At 43.9% G+C, this 19,156-nt stretch overlaps 1 protein-coding gene across 2 annotated transcripts in view; it reads right to left on the reverse strand.

Annotated features, from left to right (window-relative positions):
* SLC25A36 (solute carrier family 25 member 36) overlaps nt 1-16,466 on the reverse strand; it is a 41,061-nt gene extending 24,595 nt beyond the window's left edge. The window contains exon 1 of one of the 2 annotated variants that reach the window (XM_079975929.1): nt 16,307-16,466. In XM_079975929.1, the coding sequence (XP_079832055.1) occupies nt 16,307-16,347 (41 nt within the window). In that variant the 5' untranslated portion in view covers nt 16,348-16,466. Of the gene's footprint in view, nt 1-12,258; nt 12,667-16,306 lie in introns of those variants that run through there. The other variant, XM_079975930.1, reaches the window with a different exon arrangement.
* Nucleotides 16,467-19,156: the final 2,690 nt, after the last annotated feature.

Consider the following 19,156-nt stretch of genomic DNA (forward strand, 5'->3'; position numbering starts at 1 on the left):
TGTAGGCAGTGCATGCATGTATGACATTTAACAGAGACATGCACTTCCTGTAAGAAATCCTCAGCAAACTGTTTGATAATATGGATTTCAGTATTGCTTCTGTACTGAAACAACTAAGGATTGAAACTCGTTCTTTCTTTAAAAAGTTCTTTGTTGACAGCTCCTTTCATAAGCATTCAGTACTTAATTTCTATCATTAGCTTAATCTTGTAAATATGACTGAATAGCTAAGGCTTCTAATATTTGTTATCAGATCTAACTCAAGTTGAAATTGATTGCATTCTCTCAACCTTCTTTTAAGTTACCCAAGATATACAATTAGACTTTCTAGTTCAGTTGTTTAAAATTGCATCATACAATGTTCCAGTGTTTTCTTATATGATTTTGCATGCAACCCTATGCTGTATTAGCAGAATTACGATAGTGTTAGGGAGGGGTAGAGAGAGACACTTGAATGCTGGTGATGAGTGATGATTGGATGAGCGTTTGAAAGGGGTTTTCAATGTTGGGGGTATGACACTTGAGAGTCAGTGGAGTGGAGAGTGGAGCTGAGAAAGGGTGTGAAAGTTGGTGGAGGATGGGAAGCAGGGTTTGTTAGTTAAGAACTATAGGGAAAGCATTATAATAGCAATTGATGTCACTGTAATAAGATAACAATTAACAATAAGATGTTATTACATCTGTAATAAGATAACAATTAAAATCATATGCCTCAAATAATCATATAACCTTTGTTTATTATTTCTCTTTAACAAATCAATTGTCTTTACACTGCATGTCTCTTACTTGGCTCTCTCAAAAGTGAAGTCTTTAGATAAATATTATCTGTGGTGGCAGCAGGAATAAAGAAGAATGAGTGAAATAAAATACCCATCAAAAAAAACCCCAGCTCATAGCTGTACATCTTATTAAGAATGAAAAAGTGGTACACGGCTGAGTGGGGAGTGCCAGAGCATCTCAGAGAAGGAGGGGTGGAGGCTACAACACATGAATGCAGAAAATTGCCTGCTGTGTAAATGTTTAGTTTCTTGGACTAGTTATTCTAGTAACAAACTACTGTAACTTGGCATATGTTCAAATACACCACAGCAGCACATGAAAAACTACCAGAAAATAAGCAAAAATAGAAAGTCAACAAAGCACAGTAGACATATTCAAATATTGTGCTACAAAAATAAAATGTGCACCCTTAATTTGAGGCATGTTCAATGCTATTCTTAAAATTTAGCAAGCTCTAATCCTTGAGGCCTTTGGTGCTGAAAGGGCCAACCAAATTGAAACTATAGGCTTCTCTGTTTTTCACTTGCCACCTTCCATCATGGTGAATGCTCTATAGCTTGCTGGTGAATGCTCTATAGCTTGCTCCCTTGGGTAAAAGCAAGCTGGTTGAGAAGGGGAAACAACCTGGTGACCACAAATTTTGGCTTCGCTATCGAGCCTAGGCAAAAACGGTGGTCCCCTAATGGTTGCAGAATGCTATCAGTCAAATGCTCTTTGCTGCTCAAGTGTCCTTCAAATTGGAATCTGCCTCCTCATGAAAACCAAGTAGATTAAATTTCTGCATTTTTAAAGAGACAGCACTTGTTTGTGAGCAGCACAGGAGCACTAGGCTTTTGTCATTAGGTCTGTCATTAGGTCTACAGGCGAACAGTCAAGCATAGTTAATTGAGGCATAAAGACAACAATAAACTCTCATCTAGATTACGTTTCATGCCAATGACCTAGATGTATCACTTTACCAACCCTTTCAACTATCTTGTCTTTGCACCAACACCAAAGTAGCATCAAGTAAGCTTCCAAGTTTATAAATAGAAATGAATTACAATGTGCATTTTCAAATTCATTCATGTGATTTACCCTCTGGTGAAGAGACATTCTCTCAATGATAGCAAATGATACCACGTCATGCAACGTTTTAACATTATTTTACTAGTTCTGACTATGAGATGCTTTTATTTACAACTACTTGTGTGATCTGTGCAGAATAATGTTTCAGGATTGCCTTTGAACCCTGCCTTTGAACCCTGCCTGGGACCTATTTTTACCCTCCATTTTTACCATATTTTTCACTCTATAAGACGCACCAGACCACAAGACGCACCTAGTTTTTGGAGGTGGAAAACAAGAACAAAAATATTCTGAATCTCAGAAGCCAGAACACAAAGAGGGATCACTGCGCAGTGAAAGCAGCAATCCCTCTTGCTGTTCTGGCTTCTGTGATAGCTGCGCAGCCTGCATTCGCTCCATAAGACGCACACACATTTCCCCTTACTTTTTAGGAGGGAAGAAGTGAGTCTTATAGAGCAAAAAATACGGTAATCCTACTTTGTTACATTCAATTTTCCCCAAATGATCAAAATTATAGGCTGCTTGCTTAGATAAAACCACACTTGAATGCCACTTTAGGCAAGAACAAGCGTAAGGAAGCCTTGGGCTCTCATGCTTCCTCCTCCCCAGTGTGATTGGAAGGAGGAGGAATCTGGAAGCTTTCACTCTTCTTGTCAGTCAAACTAGGGAAGATGAAGGGAAGGGGGGGGGACACAAGCCAGAGATTTAACTATGCTTGCTGATGTTACCCTAGTTTAGTGTGACATCCTAATGTGGCCATTCCATACTTAAAGAAGTGATAATCTAGAACACTGCAAAACACTGTTGCCAAAGTGGGAAACATTGGACTAGGTAGTCAAATAGGTTAATCTGGTTTAATGACAGCTTCTGATACCATTCTCTGGTGGTACAGCCTCATGAATGGACCATATCAGAAGAACTGAAGCTGCTAGTTTCAACAACACAGAATGCACTGCCTTCTGTCTGAGCTACAAGGAACTAGAATCATTTGGTACAAAGAACTAAACACATTTTACACATATATACATATGTTTACTGCCCAGCATTTCATACTTCAGGTACATGTTTTTGTAAAATGAATTTTCCCAAAATAAGATCTGCACACAAAAACTGAAAGCGTTCAACAGAGCTCTTAAAGAAAACAAATGTTATTTCTGTACGAATTAGTCAGACAGCCAGGTGCCTAAAATGGGACTAAAGTATCTACTCTTAACAGAACATGGGGGACTCTGTATTGAAAGATTCTTTTTTCCTACCTGGACTGTTTATTTACCAAACTTGTTACCAGAAATATAGCAAAGGAAGCAACAAGTCTGCATCAACCTGGAAGGTCATTAAGACAAACAGGTACCAGCAGTACTGCAAACAGAATCTAGACGTATACAGCCACAAATACTTTTCATTATAGGTTGGACTCTTAATAAGCAGTCAGTTTAAAATGTTCAATAGCTCCTATTTTCTGTTATCACATATCATTAAGCTATTTTAACTGCATTAGCAGAGTATTATCTCTACAACATGAAGTGTTAATAATATTATTTGGGTTTGACTTAGCTCAGTGACCAGCACAGATAAATATATGAACTGTGCTAGCTGAACAGCTAAAGTACCTGAGCAATACCAAATGAAGAAAACAAAATATTAAGTTCCCTTTCTCAGTTCTTTATACCTTTTCTTGCATCTAACAAAACCTTTGAAACAGATAACAGAACTCATTATGAATATCTCAGGAAACAAGCTTAACTCCCACATTTCAAGGTCAGTTTGCAGAGCTGAAACTTAAAAGATCAGTTATGCATTTATGCATAAAAAGACTCATTGGATACACTTCTTCCTATTCTCTGCTTTACAGCTCTTTTACAGAGTGCTTTACAATCTCTGTGTGTGCATACACATTGTCTCCATTATTTAGCCTGTCAATAATCAGCCAGGGTCAGGGCTAATTACTGTGAGTGGGACAGATATTATATTAAAAAAAATAATGGGTATACAAAAATGAAGGGAGAGGCTTTGAATGTCACACAGAGTAGTCATCAACCTGTGCCTCCATTTTATGTATTTTGTGTATCAAGTGAAAAGAAATCAAAGAATTACAGAATCATGGAATTGTAGAGTTGAAACACACAAACTACTCTTATATTAGCTCTCCTTCCCATATTCTGTGTAACACTCAAAGCAGCTCTAAACAATCTGAAAGGGAAATAAAGGGGGGGGGGGAATTATCCCCCCCCCAAGGCGCGAGGCTGGGGCGGGGGAAGCCCAAGCTTCCCCCGACCCCAGAACAGGCTGCTCTCCACAAGCCCTCCTGCGGCTTGCGGAGAGCTACCCGAAGCCCCGGTGTGACTGCTGAGCGCGCCGGGGCTTCGGGATAAGAGGCAGCGCTGCGCAAACCAGGGGAGCCCTCACGAGGCTTGCGCAGAGCTACCCGAAGCCCCGGCACGACTACTCAGTGCGCCGGGGCTTCGGGATAAGAGGCAGCGATGCGCAAGCCGGGGGAGCCCAGCGGGAACTCCCGCAGGCTCCCAAGGCTTGTGGATAGCTTTCTGAAGCCTGGAGAGGGAGAGGGGTCGGTGCGCACCGACCCCTCTCACTCTCCAGGCTTCAGCGAAAGCCTGCATTCGCCCCATAGGACGCACACACATTTCCCCTTCATTTTTGGAGGGGGAAAAGTGCGTCCTATAGGGTGAAAAATACGGTAAACTGATTTTACGTATGTGCTGTTGCTTTAAACTATATTAATATTTTTTTAAAAAAAATGTAATTGTTTTAAAGGTTATATGTGTGTTATTATGTGGTGAATCAATTCAGGCTGCTCCATGGGAAGTGATTCATAAATGAAACAAAAAACTATCAAGCTATTTCTGATCTATGAAAGGAGTATTCATCTATTGGTTAGTTTACATGGACATAAAATGTGAGTGGCTTTCCTGGATCAGGCTAGAGCTTTAATGAAACGAGAGCTATTTCTGCGAGCGATAAGTGAGATGCCACCAGACAACTAGCACAACGAACGTCAAGGAAGAGATAATCACTCTGTTTGCCCTGAAACTTCATAGTGTTATGAACATGAAGATTCCATTATTGGTTGGAGCTATAAAAGTAACCCCTCCTCATCGAGGAATTTGTTGATTAAAAAAAATGCTATCTACATCAATGGCCCATGACATGGCACCAGTGCATCATTTAGAGATGTAGATGGTGAAACATATGAGGAGGACTAAGTTTGCTGATACTTGGCAGGAAAGGTAAGGTTTGAAATGGCATTCATTTTTTAAAAAATCCTAATATAAGTAAAATAAGAACAGTCAAGGCTTTGGTACTATTTTCAAGACAAACTGTGTTTTTCTGAGAAGTTAGCAATGACTCAAATAATCTGAGCCAACACCAATATTAAGCAAAACTGCATTTCTAATTTTCAGAAACCATATCAGGTTTTTCATCAACCTCAAGTGACCCTGGAAGGAAAGTCTAACAAGAATCTAATTGTGACAGTTAAGGTAATAGTTACTTATAAAGCAAAGTTAACAGACAGACCTAATGAAGAAGCTGTAAAAACTTTATTTTGAACATATGTATTTCTAAAACCTGCAGATGGCAAGCACTATCTTAAGAGGCATTATTTCTTTAATTGGACAGCTGTGGTATGAGAGCCACAAAACCAAGTCAAAAACAGATTCATAGTTGGAATAATTGTATCATTTTTAGGAAGGAACTATAAATGATGGAATTTGGTATCAAGATTTGATACCAACTGATAACACTGATGGGGTTTTTTTAATTGCAGACTTGCACACACAGAGGGGAAGGGAGACACTGTTGACATTTATGAAGAATTGAACACAGAACTCAATATTCTTATAGGAGTCCCTCACATCCAACTCAAAGAAGACTTTCCACAACACGTACTATATTGCTACAATAATGAAACAATCCAGGTGTCAGGCTCTGGACATTATTGGCAGAAACTGCTTGCAACCAAGCTCACTTTCAACCTCCTGCAACAGACCATAGTAATGGGCTGTAAGAAATTTACTACATCCAGGCAACCGTCAAGCTTCAGAAATCCACAAGTAAATGATTAGCCATACAAGCTGCTGAAAGCCCAGGCAAATACCATATTTGTACAGCAACACAGGAAGAAGCCTATTGTTGTCAAGATAGTTTTTTTACAAAAAATAAAATAAGAGACAGGCATTTAGAAGATAAAGCTTCCCTTCCCCCACAACACAGCTTTCCAGTACTATAAATACTTTTATCTACCTGCCTTAAATGAAGGGTGACTTCTAATGTCACATGATGGACATTCCCTTTTGTCCCTTCTCCACTGCAATTCCCCAAGCAGCCCAAATCTATTGAAGAGAGTCCCTCAACCCCCTAGAACAGATATTGGTGGAACATCTGAAGTAGAGAAGAGTAATCTGTTCCACCAACAGAGTCTTATTCAGATGGTGGATGGGCACAATTTGATTTCTCCAGGAGTCTGACGCCATTATACTTCAGGCCTGCCTTAGATTATATCTGCTCTATCATCAGTTTCCCTTCTAGGAAAATATGCCTCAAGTGTAAATCTAAGACTTAAGGTGCCTGCAGTTTGACTTCACACACCTGAAAAAAGTGGTTTATAGTGAACAGTTATATTCTGAGGAGAGGAAGTCACATATACAGAGCACAGCAACATCACAACGTTCAACCTTTGCATAATACCACCGTGCTGAAAAGAGAAATGTTTTGCAATGTGACCACTACAAACTATTTCTTAATGTTACTTTTGTTGTATAATCCTATACACATTTAACTTACAGTAAGATTGTCTTTCATGAACACGGTCTTAACAGTGAGTTCGTAAATGACCATGGAGGCCACTTCTGGATCTTTGTGGCTTTAAAGAAGCTCTGTGCGTCATGAGTGTCAACTAAGTGCTTGATCTCTTTAACTTTTTTTTATCCACCAGGTGTTCTTTAGTTCTCTGGTTCTTCTTTGAACCTCAGCCTTAGTGTTGGCATAGGTTTTTTTCTTAGCAGCGCCGTTTCTCTCTTTGCCAGATCTGAAAGGCCTTCCTTTTCTTGTCAATAACACATTCATCTTACTATCATTCTCATCAAACCAGTCCTGGTGTTTCTTGGTTTGGTAGCCAATAACTTTTTTAAAAGGCTGCAATAATGGATGTTTTTAGCTTGATCCAGTATTCCTTGATGTCGTCAGGGAACTCCGAAAGCAGATGGTCTTTAAGAGTCATTTGGAAGCAATCCTGATTAATAGGATCTTGCAGGGCTTGAGTGTTCATTTTGTGCCTTGGTTTCCTTCCTTGAGGCCTGCGTTGAGGTATAATCTTGATAGCCATCATGAAATGTATTAATCAGTGATCTGTCCAGCAATCATCAGCACTAACTCTGGGAAGGAGCACATCAACGGTGATCTTCAGCTCAGACAATTACATAGTCTAAGAGGTGCCAGTGCTTCGATTGAGGGTGCCTCCATATGTTTTTAATTTATTTTTTGTCAAAGGAGTGTTTCAGTAATATCAGATTGTGCGCTGCACATAGTCAAAAGTAAGACTCCATTCTGGTTGTTGTTGCCAAGTCCTTCTTTCCAAATAGTCCCAGGCCACAGATCAAAATCTCAACCAACTCTTGCACTAAAATCATCCCGGAGGATACCTCAGGTGCCTCTGATAGGATGGTATCCGGCTAAGAGTAAAAAATTTCTTTAATGTCTTCATCGGCATCCAGTGTTTGTGCATAAGCGCTTAAAATAGTAGCCTGTTGGTTTTTGGCAAGTTTTATTCAGTAGGGACTTCTGACAAGAGTTTCAAAAGATCATTTTTGATAGCAAAGCCTACTTCATGTATTCAAAGTTCTTGCTCAGGTAGACCTTTCCAGAAGAACGTGTAGCCTCCCTTTTCTTCCTTCAGTTGTCCCTCACCCGCTCTTCGAAATTCCTGAAGCACTGCAATATCGATGTTAAAAAGTCACAATTCTCTTGCAATGATGGCAGTCCTGCATTCAAGACGTTCATTATCTGTGTTATCCAACAAAGTTCGTATATTCCATGTTCCAATGTTTGATTGTCTTTTACGACCACAGGGTGGTGGTCAGGGGAAAAGGGAGGCAGACTATGTTTAGGGGGTGTTTTCTAGACCCTCCCCCTATTCAGAGTGAGCAGAGTAGATCCTAAATAGGACTGCTCAATCATGGGATACAGCTGCCGAGCTACTCAAATGCCGCATTCCTTGAATCAGAACAACTGAATCTGTATCCACCACCCATGTACCGGTTCATGACTAAAGGCTTCCAAATTTCATGGTCTTGCCCCCATTACCATTTGCCGATTGCCATAGGACTTGTTTGGGTTGGGGATGGGTTTTTGGAAGACACCTGTGCGTGAATTTGTTTTATGTGTGTAGATCAGTGCATGCTGACCAGCGCAGAGTCTTCGCAGTAAGGCTCTATGCATGAGTATCACGACGACTGGTAGATTCTTATCTGCTGCAGTCTACACCCACCTTCACAGCCGTTGTAACATACCACTTGTTATCTTCCGCCTGTTCTGCCGTCGAGGACTTCTTGGATCATTCCTTGTCCAGCTCCTCCCCACTGACTTTACTGCCTTGGGTGACCCTGCTGGGAGTACGAGACTCCCAATGGTTTCACTCACAAGGGTCATAGGAACGTGCAAGCCCACTTACCATGACAGGGTGATGATCCAAGGGGTGAGAGCATGCATGCCACTTAACCAGGCAGTGTGGTTTAGCCATCAAGAGTGCCTGACTAGGACTGCAGGGACCTAGATTCAACTGGTGACCTAAGCTCTCAGTCTAACCTGTGTCACAGGGTTGTTGTGAGATCATAAGAGGGGAGAGGGAGCCATGCAAGCAGCCTTGAGCTCCTTAGAGGAAAGGTAGGATATAAGCAATCAATAAGCGTTTATGAAATAAATAAATAATAAAATATAAATGTAATAAATATATTATAAACGAAGAAATAAGTCCTAGTAAACTACCACTTTTAGCTTAGGTTATCTATTGCTGGGGGGAAGGATCTATTTGTAAGTCATTTAGGACCTATGGATGCTCAAAATTCCACCCTTCCTTTATTGTACATTCGATACGATACGATACCTTTATTGTCATTGTCCTATACAGAACAACGAAATTGAAAAATCTACATAAGACATTCAAAACCCCCTAAAAACTCTGAAACCCCATTTTAAAATACAATATACTCCTATAGAGACTCCTTATACTGCACTTAAAACCAGCGCAGTAGAGCGCAGAAGCTGAAAGAGATCATTTCCGGAGTGCACATTACCCTGCGCTATCTCTGCAGCTTTCTTATGGCACCTGGCAGCATATATTTAATCTAAGGTGGGAAGAGTGCACCCAATTATTCTCTCTGCAGTCTTTACAACCCTGGACAGCATTGTTTTTCCCCTGACCATGCAGCTCCCAAACCACACACACAGACCATAAGTTAATACACTCTCCACAGTACAATGGTAAAATACCATCAACAGGTCCTTTGAGAGATTGTTTTTCCAGAGGATTCTCAGAAAATATAACCTCTGCTGTGCTCTCTTCATCAGGTCTTTGCTGTTTTCTCTGCAGGTTAGGTCATCTCTCAACTGCATTCCCAGAAACTGAAACACCGAGACCTGTTCCACGCACTTCCCCTAAATAATACGTGGCTGAATATTCAGTTTACATTTCCTAAAGTCCACAATAATCTCTTTTGTTTTCTTTAAGTTAAGGAGTAAGTTGTTTTTCCTGCACCACTCCCCCAACTGCTCAACTTTCTTCCTATAGGCCGCTGCCCCCTCTCCAGGCGTGATTAAACCAACCACTGTTGTATCATCTGGAATTCCCTGCCATTGCTACTACTGAAAGTTAAGTTTTCAGCAAAGAAAACGGGTGAGGGAAGAAAGCTTCCCAGACTCACCAGGAAAAAGAAAGGGGGTTGGTGTTGTTGCATAGGGGAATAAGAACAAGGTAGTCTCTCCTACAGCCATTTCTTCTTCTCCTTTCCCTTGACAAGAAAGCTTGGGAAAGCAGAAAGGAGAGAAAGTGACTGCAAGAAAGATTGGGAACAAGTTGTCAGAAAAATATTTGCAATAAGTAAGGTTTTCTGAAAATACCCTGCAAAATGGAGCTTTCTCCAATAATTCCCTGAAACCAGCTTCAAAAGACCAGCACCACCCAAGCAAAGTTAGAAACTATCCAATTAACATATTTACAAGCTAATATGATTTGGGGAAAAACAATGTTTCCCTTTGGTGCTGCTGTTTTGGTATTATCAATTCCTTTGTCTATCTCAAATATATACTGTATAGTCAAGTGTAATGATCAATACAAGTGACATACAGCTGCTATGTGTATTCGGTAGTCAAGATAAAATGAGAGAGAGAAGCATGCCACTCGAGAAATGATGCCAGAGAGCATTCCCCAGCAGCTAGGTAACAAAAATAGTTGAGACGGATGACCCAGAGTTACTTTCACTCTGCTATGCATGTGACTATATGCATATTTTGCAGCTCTGCCGATCCAGGGTTTGGGGATAAACGTTCAGCTGCTACTCCTAGAACAAGAATCTCAAGGTCTCTACTGTATCTTCTACACAATATGAACTTTGGCCAATTCCATGGGACCTTGAAGCAGAAAACAGATTCTAGCTCAGCCACCTTCCAAAAAAAAGTGGAAAATTACTAGCTTCAAGCAAAAGTCATGTGTCTCTGAACCCAGTTATCTAGTTATACAACACTGGTTTTCATCCACACACACAACAAAAGGGGTGTAGAAAAATGTGCATTTGTGGAGGAGACAGAATAGGAAGAAATATTTGTAGTTGGTCTGTTCAAAAGCAGCACAATAAAAGAGATGAATAGTAAAACCTGTGAAAAACCTGTGACCATTCAGAAAAGGAAGGCTAAGATACTATTTTCTCTTATCAAAAAAAGGACAGGGACAACAAATGTGTTTCCCAAGAAAGTAGATGAGATAACATTGGTCTCCTGCTACTCAGAGCTGCGTGGAAAAACTGAGACCACACAGCACAGTGTTATTCACCCAACACAAAGCAGTTTTCCAGAGAGTTAAGGCTAGTGTTTCCATTTACAACTAACAAGTCCTACCACATTGACATAAAACCACACATATTCCATCCCATTGCCTTCAAGATTCAGTCACAGTAGAGTCTTTTGTAGGTTAGTTCCTGAACTCTACCTCTAAAGTTACTTATGGATACAAGGAGGCCTATCTTTAAAGCAACTTAAATATCTGCTTTTTAGTGCACAATAAAACACAAAACCTTTATTTATGTATTTGAAAAATAATGTCAGCAAGATGCTTACAAACTAATCCTTAAAAAGAAAGGATCCTTTAAAAAAGGTGCAGACGTATTCAATGAGGCTTATTCCTACATATATCCAGGATATGTATGTATACACAGGATTGCTTCCTAACAGTATAATCCTATGTATGCCTACTCAGAAGTATGTCACCTTGAGTTTAATGGGTTTATTCCAGGTATATGTGACGGGCCTATTTACTAGTTATGTAGAAGACAACAGTATTACAGTAAATTTATTCCAAGATGCCATGAAGCCAATCTAGAAAGAAGAACACTGTGTCAGGCAATGTGAAGTATGCTTGATCCCTCCCTTTCCCTTATCAAAATAAAAGCTACTACTTTTATGTCACTGCTCTGCTAGGATTACAGTTCCCTCCAACACAGCAAATTTGGGTGGTTGAACACCTATCACTCTGGCAACAACCCCCCCCCCAAAAAAAAAACCCCTAGCAGTTTCTACATACCCAGAAAACTTCCTAGGGACATGAATACATTTTCAAATTTTAAATCCCAAACGCAGCCTCACAATGATGGGTGAGTTGCCACATCTTACATAATGTCAAAATCACTTGAGCAGGGAGAGACAAGAAAGCGATAGGTGCAAATTTAGAAGAAAATGGTTAAATCCTTAAATTATAGGAGGTATTTTAGAGAAGGGAGATTATAATCTGACCAGAAACACTCCCTTCCCAACACAATAGAGGACTGTATTCTGGAGATACGTTACAACATTTTCCTGCAGGTTCCACTTGTAACTATTTATTAGAAATGCTGACTTAGTCGCCACTGGTGATGCATAAAGATTATCTACATAAGCAGGCCAAAATCAACCCAATAAAAACAGCAGTTCTGTTTCCCGGCGCCCGAGGCGAGTCTCTTTCTACACATTCTGGGCAGAAGAACTAACATTTCCTCAGTCACCCCAACCAAATAAGTTTCGTTTTCCCTCAGCACTTGGATGCTGAGGGAGAAGTGTATGAGTCGTGAAGAAACGATAGAAAAGGAACGAGGGAGAGAAAAAGGGGAGGAGGAGAAGAAGGGCAAAAGGCCAGTGACAATTCCCACCTACCCTCCAGCAAACAGGTGCACGAAAGTGTCTTTCTGGTTCATCTTCTCATGCTCGTCCCAGGAAGACACTCGAGGGGAAGGCGGCGAGAGGATCAGCCTCCGCCCGGCGCTCCTGGGCAGCCTGAGGAGAGAGGACGCGGGGCCAGGAGCGCTGCCATCGACCTCGGAGAGGAAGGCAGCCCAGGAGGGAACAGCCTCGGCCCTGCCGCGCTCAGGGGCCCCCACACGACCCTCTCCCAAACGGTTCCTCCCGCCTCAGCCCCGGAGAACTCCCCACCCCGCCGCCGCCTCCTTCCGCCTCCTCGCCCAGCCGGGGATACGCAGCGACAGGCAGCTTCCAAGGCACCGAACGGCCAGGCCCGCTCGCTTCTTCCAACGCGAAACGAGGCCCAATATAAACAGACGCCGCCATTGGCTCGCGGGCGACGTGACGTCGCCGGCCCAAGCTTTAATCAGGCTTTGCGCACGTGATCGGAGGCGCTCAGCGCAGCCAGCGCATCAATGGAGGGGAAGGAGGCGGAGGAGGAGGAGGAGGAACCCGATGCATTTGCAAAAGCTCTGGTGGAGGGAGACAGCTTGCTAAAACAAGCTGTAGCTTAGGGACCCACTCAAATTTAATAGTATTACACTGTTAATATACTTCTTCTTAATTGTATTTCAACAATTACTTCGATAAAATACATATTTTGTTAAGTGCAAATGGCTTTAGATACCTATTAGGTCCATAAAATGTCATATAGCATATATTCAGCACAAAAAACAGCGACAATTTGTTGTTGACAAAGGACAGCCGGACATATAAAGGGCCCCAGTAGCTGAGGGCCTCATCAAACCTAAATCCGGGCCAGATCCTATGCCCGCGCTTACTTGGAAGCAAGCAATGCCCGTTGGACTTTTCGGGAGCTGCTCCTCCCCCCCCCCGCCAATACTGAGCGCTGAGACGTGCGGTTCACAAGGGAACGTTTAAGCGCGCTATCTGCCCGGATTCCGCAGCAAGGAAAACGCTCACAAGCGTTATCTGCCCGGATTAGAGGGCTATCTCTCCACCTTTGGCTCTTACAGGTAAGGGGGGGGCGGACGCACGGGCTGTGCACGCCGCCGGTCTTTTGCAACTCGGTTGCCTGTCCTCTTGGGCCAGAGGGAAAGGGAAAGGGAAAGTGAGCCTTGTTCAAATCGTTCCTAGGCTTTACAAGATTTGTGCTCCTTAAGCCAGAGGTTTCACCCCAAAGCCAATTCCATCTGCCTAGGAGAGGATCTGCAAGCAAACAGGGTTGTTTTGTTGGGTTTTTTGTCCCGGAGCGGGGGGCGGTTTGCATATTTAATACCAGTCAACATCTATATTGGAATTTCTTTTAATGTGTTTTTATTTTGTCACCTTTTTTTAATGCCCTGGGCTACCGAGGGAGGGAGGGCTAGGTGTGAATTTAATAAACAAACCCCAAGATACAGATTGGTTCCCTCAAAACCAAGATCAGAAGAAATTTGGTAGAAAACTGGATTTTTAAGACTTGGAGGAAAAGCAAATGGTACCCTTCCCCAGCTTGCTGTTCTGCCTACTTCTGTCAGATCATGCAAGTGTTTGATAAATACTAAAGGCGAGTGTGGTGGGGGAAGGTTACATTCACTTTTTGAGATATCTAGTTTCCCCACCATTTTAAAGTTCCTGCCCCAGTGGTGTTCAGCAGCCAGGCAACCCCTGTTCTTAGGGCATTTTCCAAACTACTTGCTTCTTTCATGCAATATTTAGTAATTCTTACTGGGCCTCAGGATCTTTTATTGTACTTTAAGCAAGTTTTTTGGTCCCTGGTATTGGAGAAATAGGATTCCCCCATTAACACTCCAAAAGCGTGATTAGTGTTGAATGGGATTGCACAAGCATCATAAAAATAACATAGGTGTCACTCTATGCCCCTCCTTCAGCCACCAACATGGGCATTGGGATTGCATTGCTAGGCTACAATTCTTACCTGGGAGTCAGCCCCACTGAATTCAGTATATTTTAGACATGTATAAGATTACATTAACATTTCAACTGCCTCCCCCCTCCTTTCGTTTCAGCTTCACACCCAACACATTCTTGTGTCTTTTTGGCCTATCAATTAGCTGAATTATGAGAATGGAAATAATTTTAAGTCAGACACATTTGTGCTTCTATCTTGTATTTTTATGTTGTGAACTGCCCTGAGATCTACGGATTAGGGACAGTATACAAATTTAATAAACCAACCAATAAATAAATAAAAATGGAATCTGGCTTAATCAAGAGCAACATCTCATGAAGAAAAGCCTTTCCTTGTTCATAAACCTTATATAATTCCAGCTCTATGCACATTTACACAAAATCAAACCCCATTGAATCAAGAGAGATTTATTCCTGAATAGAAAAGCAGAGACTCTGGATATAGAAAAGTGTCCTTAGGATAATTTGGGGGAGGTGGGAGGGAAGCAGATGACCACATTACATGAATCTATTGGCAGAATTAGAAACACAAAATAAATAGGCCACAGTATATAAGAGAAACTAAGCTGAATAGGTATAAAAGTTGGGTCTAGCCCAGGAATAGGTAATTATTATTTTTCAGCTTGAGGGCCACATATGTAAAACCTGATGAATGATGAATTTATGTGGTGAACTGCCCTGTTATCTTTGGATGAACGGCAGTACACAAATAATAAAGAATGAATGTAAACTCTCCTTTTATACAGTAGGCAAGTTTCTACACACATGCATTCAAACTCCTCTTTATCTACCATCCAGTGACCTAAGCAGCATTGTCAGAGGTAAAAGGCATGTTTTAAACCATGCAAAAACATGAGAGTCAGGAAGCAGGGTGGCTAAGGGGGGGTGGCCTGCAGAGAATCCAGAGGGGAGAATCATATAGAGACCAGGAGGGCCACATTTGCCCCCAGCCCCCAGGCCTGAGGTTCCACACCCCTGATGTGGGTTTTTACAGCTGAAAGCCACATAATGTAATCTGAAACAAACAAAAAAATTGCTTCCAACTCTACGATTCTATGACATTTTCAGCAGCATGCACTGAAAAATTTGCTCGGTTTTCTCCCCTAAATGGTTGCTCCTGTACTACCATGAAGTAAGGGGTCCTACATAAATAGTCCAAATATTGACATCTTCGTCTTCGGGATACCTGTGTGCGCAACCCTAACCCCACTTGTCTGGAGGTAAAACCCCACTAACTTCAGCATAACTTGCTTCTGAGTACAGATAGGTAGCCGTGTTGGTCTGCCATAGTCAAAACTAAAAAAATTCCTTCCAGTAGCACCTTAAAGACCAACTAAGTTAGTTCTTGGTATGAGCTTTCGTGTGCATGCACACTTCTTCAGATATTGCTTCTGAGTAGTTGTGGTCAGGATTGCAGAATGTTGCTTAATTAAGTCCCACACAAAACCAACCGGTGTAGAGCCAGTCTCCTCCCCTTTCCCCCAAGCGCAACATACAACCCCAAAAGGTGACGTCACGGCCTTCCCTATTAAGGATGCAAAAGCGGAGGGTGGGGAGGGAGAAGAGAGAGATACGGAAGGAAGAGGCTCCTCCGCCCAAAGTCAACACAAGGCGAGAGATTCCGAGAGATTCTGCTCCTTTGCTCCCTTCCCACCCCACTCGGGCACTGGATCAGGCCGGGTGCTTGTGCAAAGCGTCTCTTGTTTTGTCAGGAAATCAGCCCTGCCGGATTTCAGAGGGATCAGGATTGCAAGCCTTAGCGCCTACCCCACCCTGCAGCAGTTGCTGCTCCTGCTCCATTTGTACCGCGGCTGCCGCAGCCCAACCAAAAAGCAGAAGGGAAGGTTTTCTCCGGAACGCCGCCTCGGGTCTCTCCCCAGGCGGGCCCGCTTCCCTCCGAGAGTCCCCTTAACACCCCCAGCCAGTCGCCTTTTCCCTCCCCGGCAGGCCTTGTGTAACCAAACCGATCTGGCCCGCTTGCTCCCCGAGCGGATCTCTCTCGCGCTCCTGCAGAGGCAGAGGCGCTGCGTTCACACGTTCCTCCCTCTCCCGCGCGCGCCCCCGGCAGCCCCCGCCCGCTCGCACCTACCCTCCAGCAAACAGATGCACCAGGGTGTCTCTCTGGCTCATTCTCTCTCATTCTCGTCCCCAGCAAAACGGGAGGGAGGTCGGGGAAGGGAAGGACGCGAGGCGGCGCAGCGCACTTCCTTTTCTCCCAGGCTGCTCAATGGCGCAGCGCCGAAGGAGGGGCTCTGCCGGCCGCCACCTGCCGGCCGAGGAGCGAAGCGCGTCTCTGCGGGAAGAGGAGCGAGCGCGTGCCAGCGGAGGAATCCATGCTGAAGTGGGGATAAAGGGGCCTGCAATAGACGACTCTAACCTACGCATCACCTGCCCAGCCACCCCCGTTTCTTTCCGTCGCGCAGGCTCGTGGGTTTGTGCCCAGCATTGGGCTAAATAAATAAATAAATAATCCTGCATCGCAGGGGGTTGGACTAGATGACACTAGTGGGCCCTTTCCTCTACAGTGGTACCTCGGGTTAAGTACTTAATTCGTTCCGGAGGTCCGTTCGTAACCTGAAACTGCTCTTAACCTGAAGCACCACTTTAGCTAATGGGGCCTCCCGCTGCCGCCGCGCCGCCAGAGCACAATTTCTGTTCTCATCCTGAAGCAAAGTTCTTAACCCGAGGTAATATTTCTGGGTTAGCGGAGTCTGTAACCTGAAGCGTATGTAACCCGAGGTACCACTGTATTGTATACAATTCCACGCTGAACGCATGGAACTGCTATATAAGGAACTGTCAGTGGTGCCCAAAGTGGGCAGTAGCACCGCCGGGAGGGGCACGATGGGATTACCTAGAGGGGGCACTGAAGGTGTACTATCGGCCTTCGAAAAGCGGCTGGCTACCACGGGGTCAAGTTCATCCACTTTGTTTAAAACATTGGATTTTGAAGAAACGGGCAATTAATTGTTACTGTTTCGAATTTTGTTGTGGTCCTTCCCTAGTACAAACCGCGATTCTGAATAAGGTTTTTTAGAGGGTAGCGGGCACTGGGGATGGAACCAAGAGGCAGGAGCAGGACCAAATTTGGGAACCCGGGCTTCTCATAACGTCTCTCCTGCAAAGCCTGCACCTCGCAGTCGGTTTTTCGCCTTGTGGGGGCAACGCACAGCGGCTCAGACGGCTGTCTCTGAGCCAGACAGACACCTTCCATATCTGCCTTTTTTGCAAATCCTCCTGCCACCGTCCCTCTCACCAACCCTACTATTTCTATTAGCAGCAACCCTTTATGCTTCAGCTCCTTCCTAATTCAGCATTCGCAAGCCGGTAGGCGGCACAGCGCCACTTCATGTCCAAACCACACAGGCCTTGCATAGTGAGCTTCTCCCTTCCTCGTCGTTTGTATCCAGGATCCCCTCCTCTTCCTTAAGGCACACAGATCATCTGATCACAGGCTCTCCCACAATGGCAAGATGTACAGTATTGTAATTCTATCTAAATGATGGTGATGATTTTTTTAATGTGCATCTCTACATATATGCCAGTATAATCAAATTTTGGCATCCCTGCGATGGGGTGAGCTCCCGTTGCTTGGTCCCTGCTCCTGCCTGCTCCTGACGTTCAAAAGCACATCAAAGTGCAAGTAGATAAATAGGTACCACTCCGGCGGGAAGGTAAACAGCATTTCCGTGTGCTGCTCTGGTTCGCCAGAAGCAGCTTAGTCATGCTGGCCACATCTGCTGCAAATTTCTGCCTCGATGGGACCATGGGACATGTAGAACCTCAGAGATGAAGTTAAAGAAGTGTTCATATGGTACAGAATGTGAAGCCAAGAGAGGGAAATAAATCAGTCCGTCAGGGTTTATGGACTCAGTTTTGCACCTGGATGCTCAGGTGGTGGCTGCAGCTAGGTGTACCATTCCCAGCTTATAGACTAGTGCACCAACTACACCTGTTGGATGATGCCAGCCATGGCCCATGGTGACACATGCCTTAGTTATATCTAGATTGCCTTGTTGCAAGGCATTGCACTTTATAAGTGCCAGGTGCCAATTTGCTTCCAGGACTCATTTTGTGTTTTAGGAGGATAATTTGATGTACTTTTTAATATGTACCTAATGCAAAAACGGGACGCAGGTGGTGCTGTGGGTTAAACCACAGAGCCAAGGGCTTGCCGATCAGAAGGTTGGCGGTTCAAATCCCCGTAACAGGGTGAGCTCCCATGGCTCGGTCCCTGCTCCTGCCAACCTAGCAGTTCGAAAGCGTGTCAAAGTGCAAGTAGATAAATACGTACCGCTCTGGCAGGAAGGTAAATGGCATTTCCGTGCGCTGCTCTGGTTTGCCAGAAGCGGCTTAGTCATGCTGGCCACATGACCCGGAAGCTGTATGCCGGCTCCCTCGGCCAATAAAGCGAGATGAGCGCTGCAACCCCAGAGTCGGTCATGACTGGACCTAATGGTCAGGGGTCCCTTTACCTTTACTTAATGTAAACACACACACCAAGAAAAACATCACTGGAAAGTGTTCAGAGGCAGAGGGAGCAGCTGTGGGAGAGGCCATTTTTAGTAAACTACATAGCTCAGTCGGAAGAGCATGAGTCTCTCAATTTCAAGGTCATGGGTTTGAGCCCCATGTTGGCCCAAAGATTCCTGCATTGCAGGGGGTTGGATTAAATGACCAAAGTAAAAGGTAAAGGTAAAGGTACCCCTGCCCGTACAGGCCAGTCTTGACAGACTCTGGGGTTGTGCGCCCATCTCACTTAAGAGGCCAGGGGCCAGCGCTGTCCGGAGACACTTCCGGGTCACGTGGCCAGCGTGACATCGCTGCTCTGGCCAGAGCCAGAGCCGCACACGGAAACGCCGTTTACCTTCCCGCCGGTAAGCGGTCCCTATTTATCTACTTGCACCCGGAGGTGCTTTCGAACTGCTAGGTTGGCAGG

This window comes from Podarcis cretensis (genome assembly GCF_951804945.1).
Source record: "Podarcis cretensis genome assembly, chromosome: 5".
Lineage (NCBI taxonomy): Eukaryota > Metazoa > Chordata > Lepidosauria > Squamata > Lacertidae > Podarcis > Podarcis cretensis.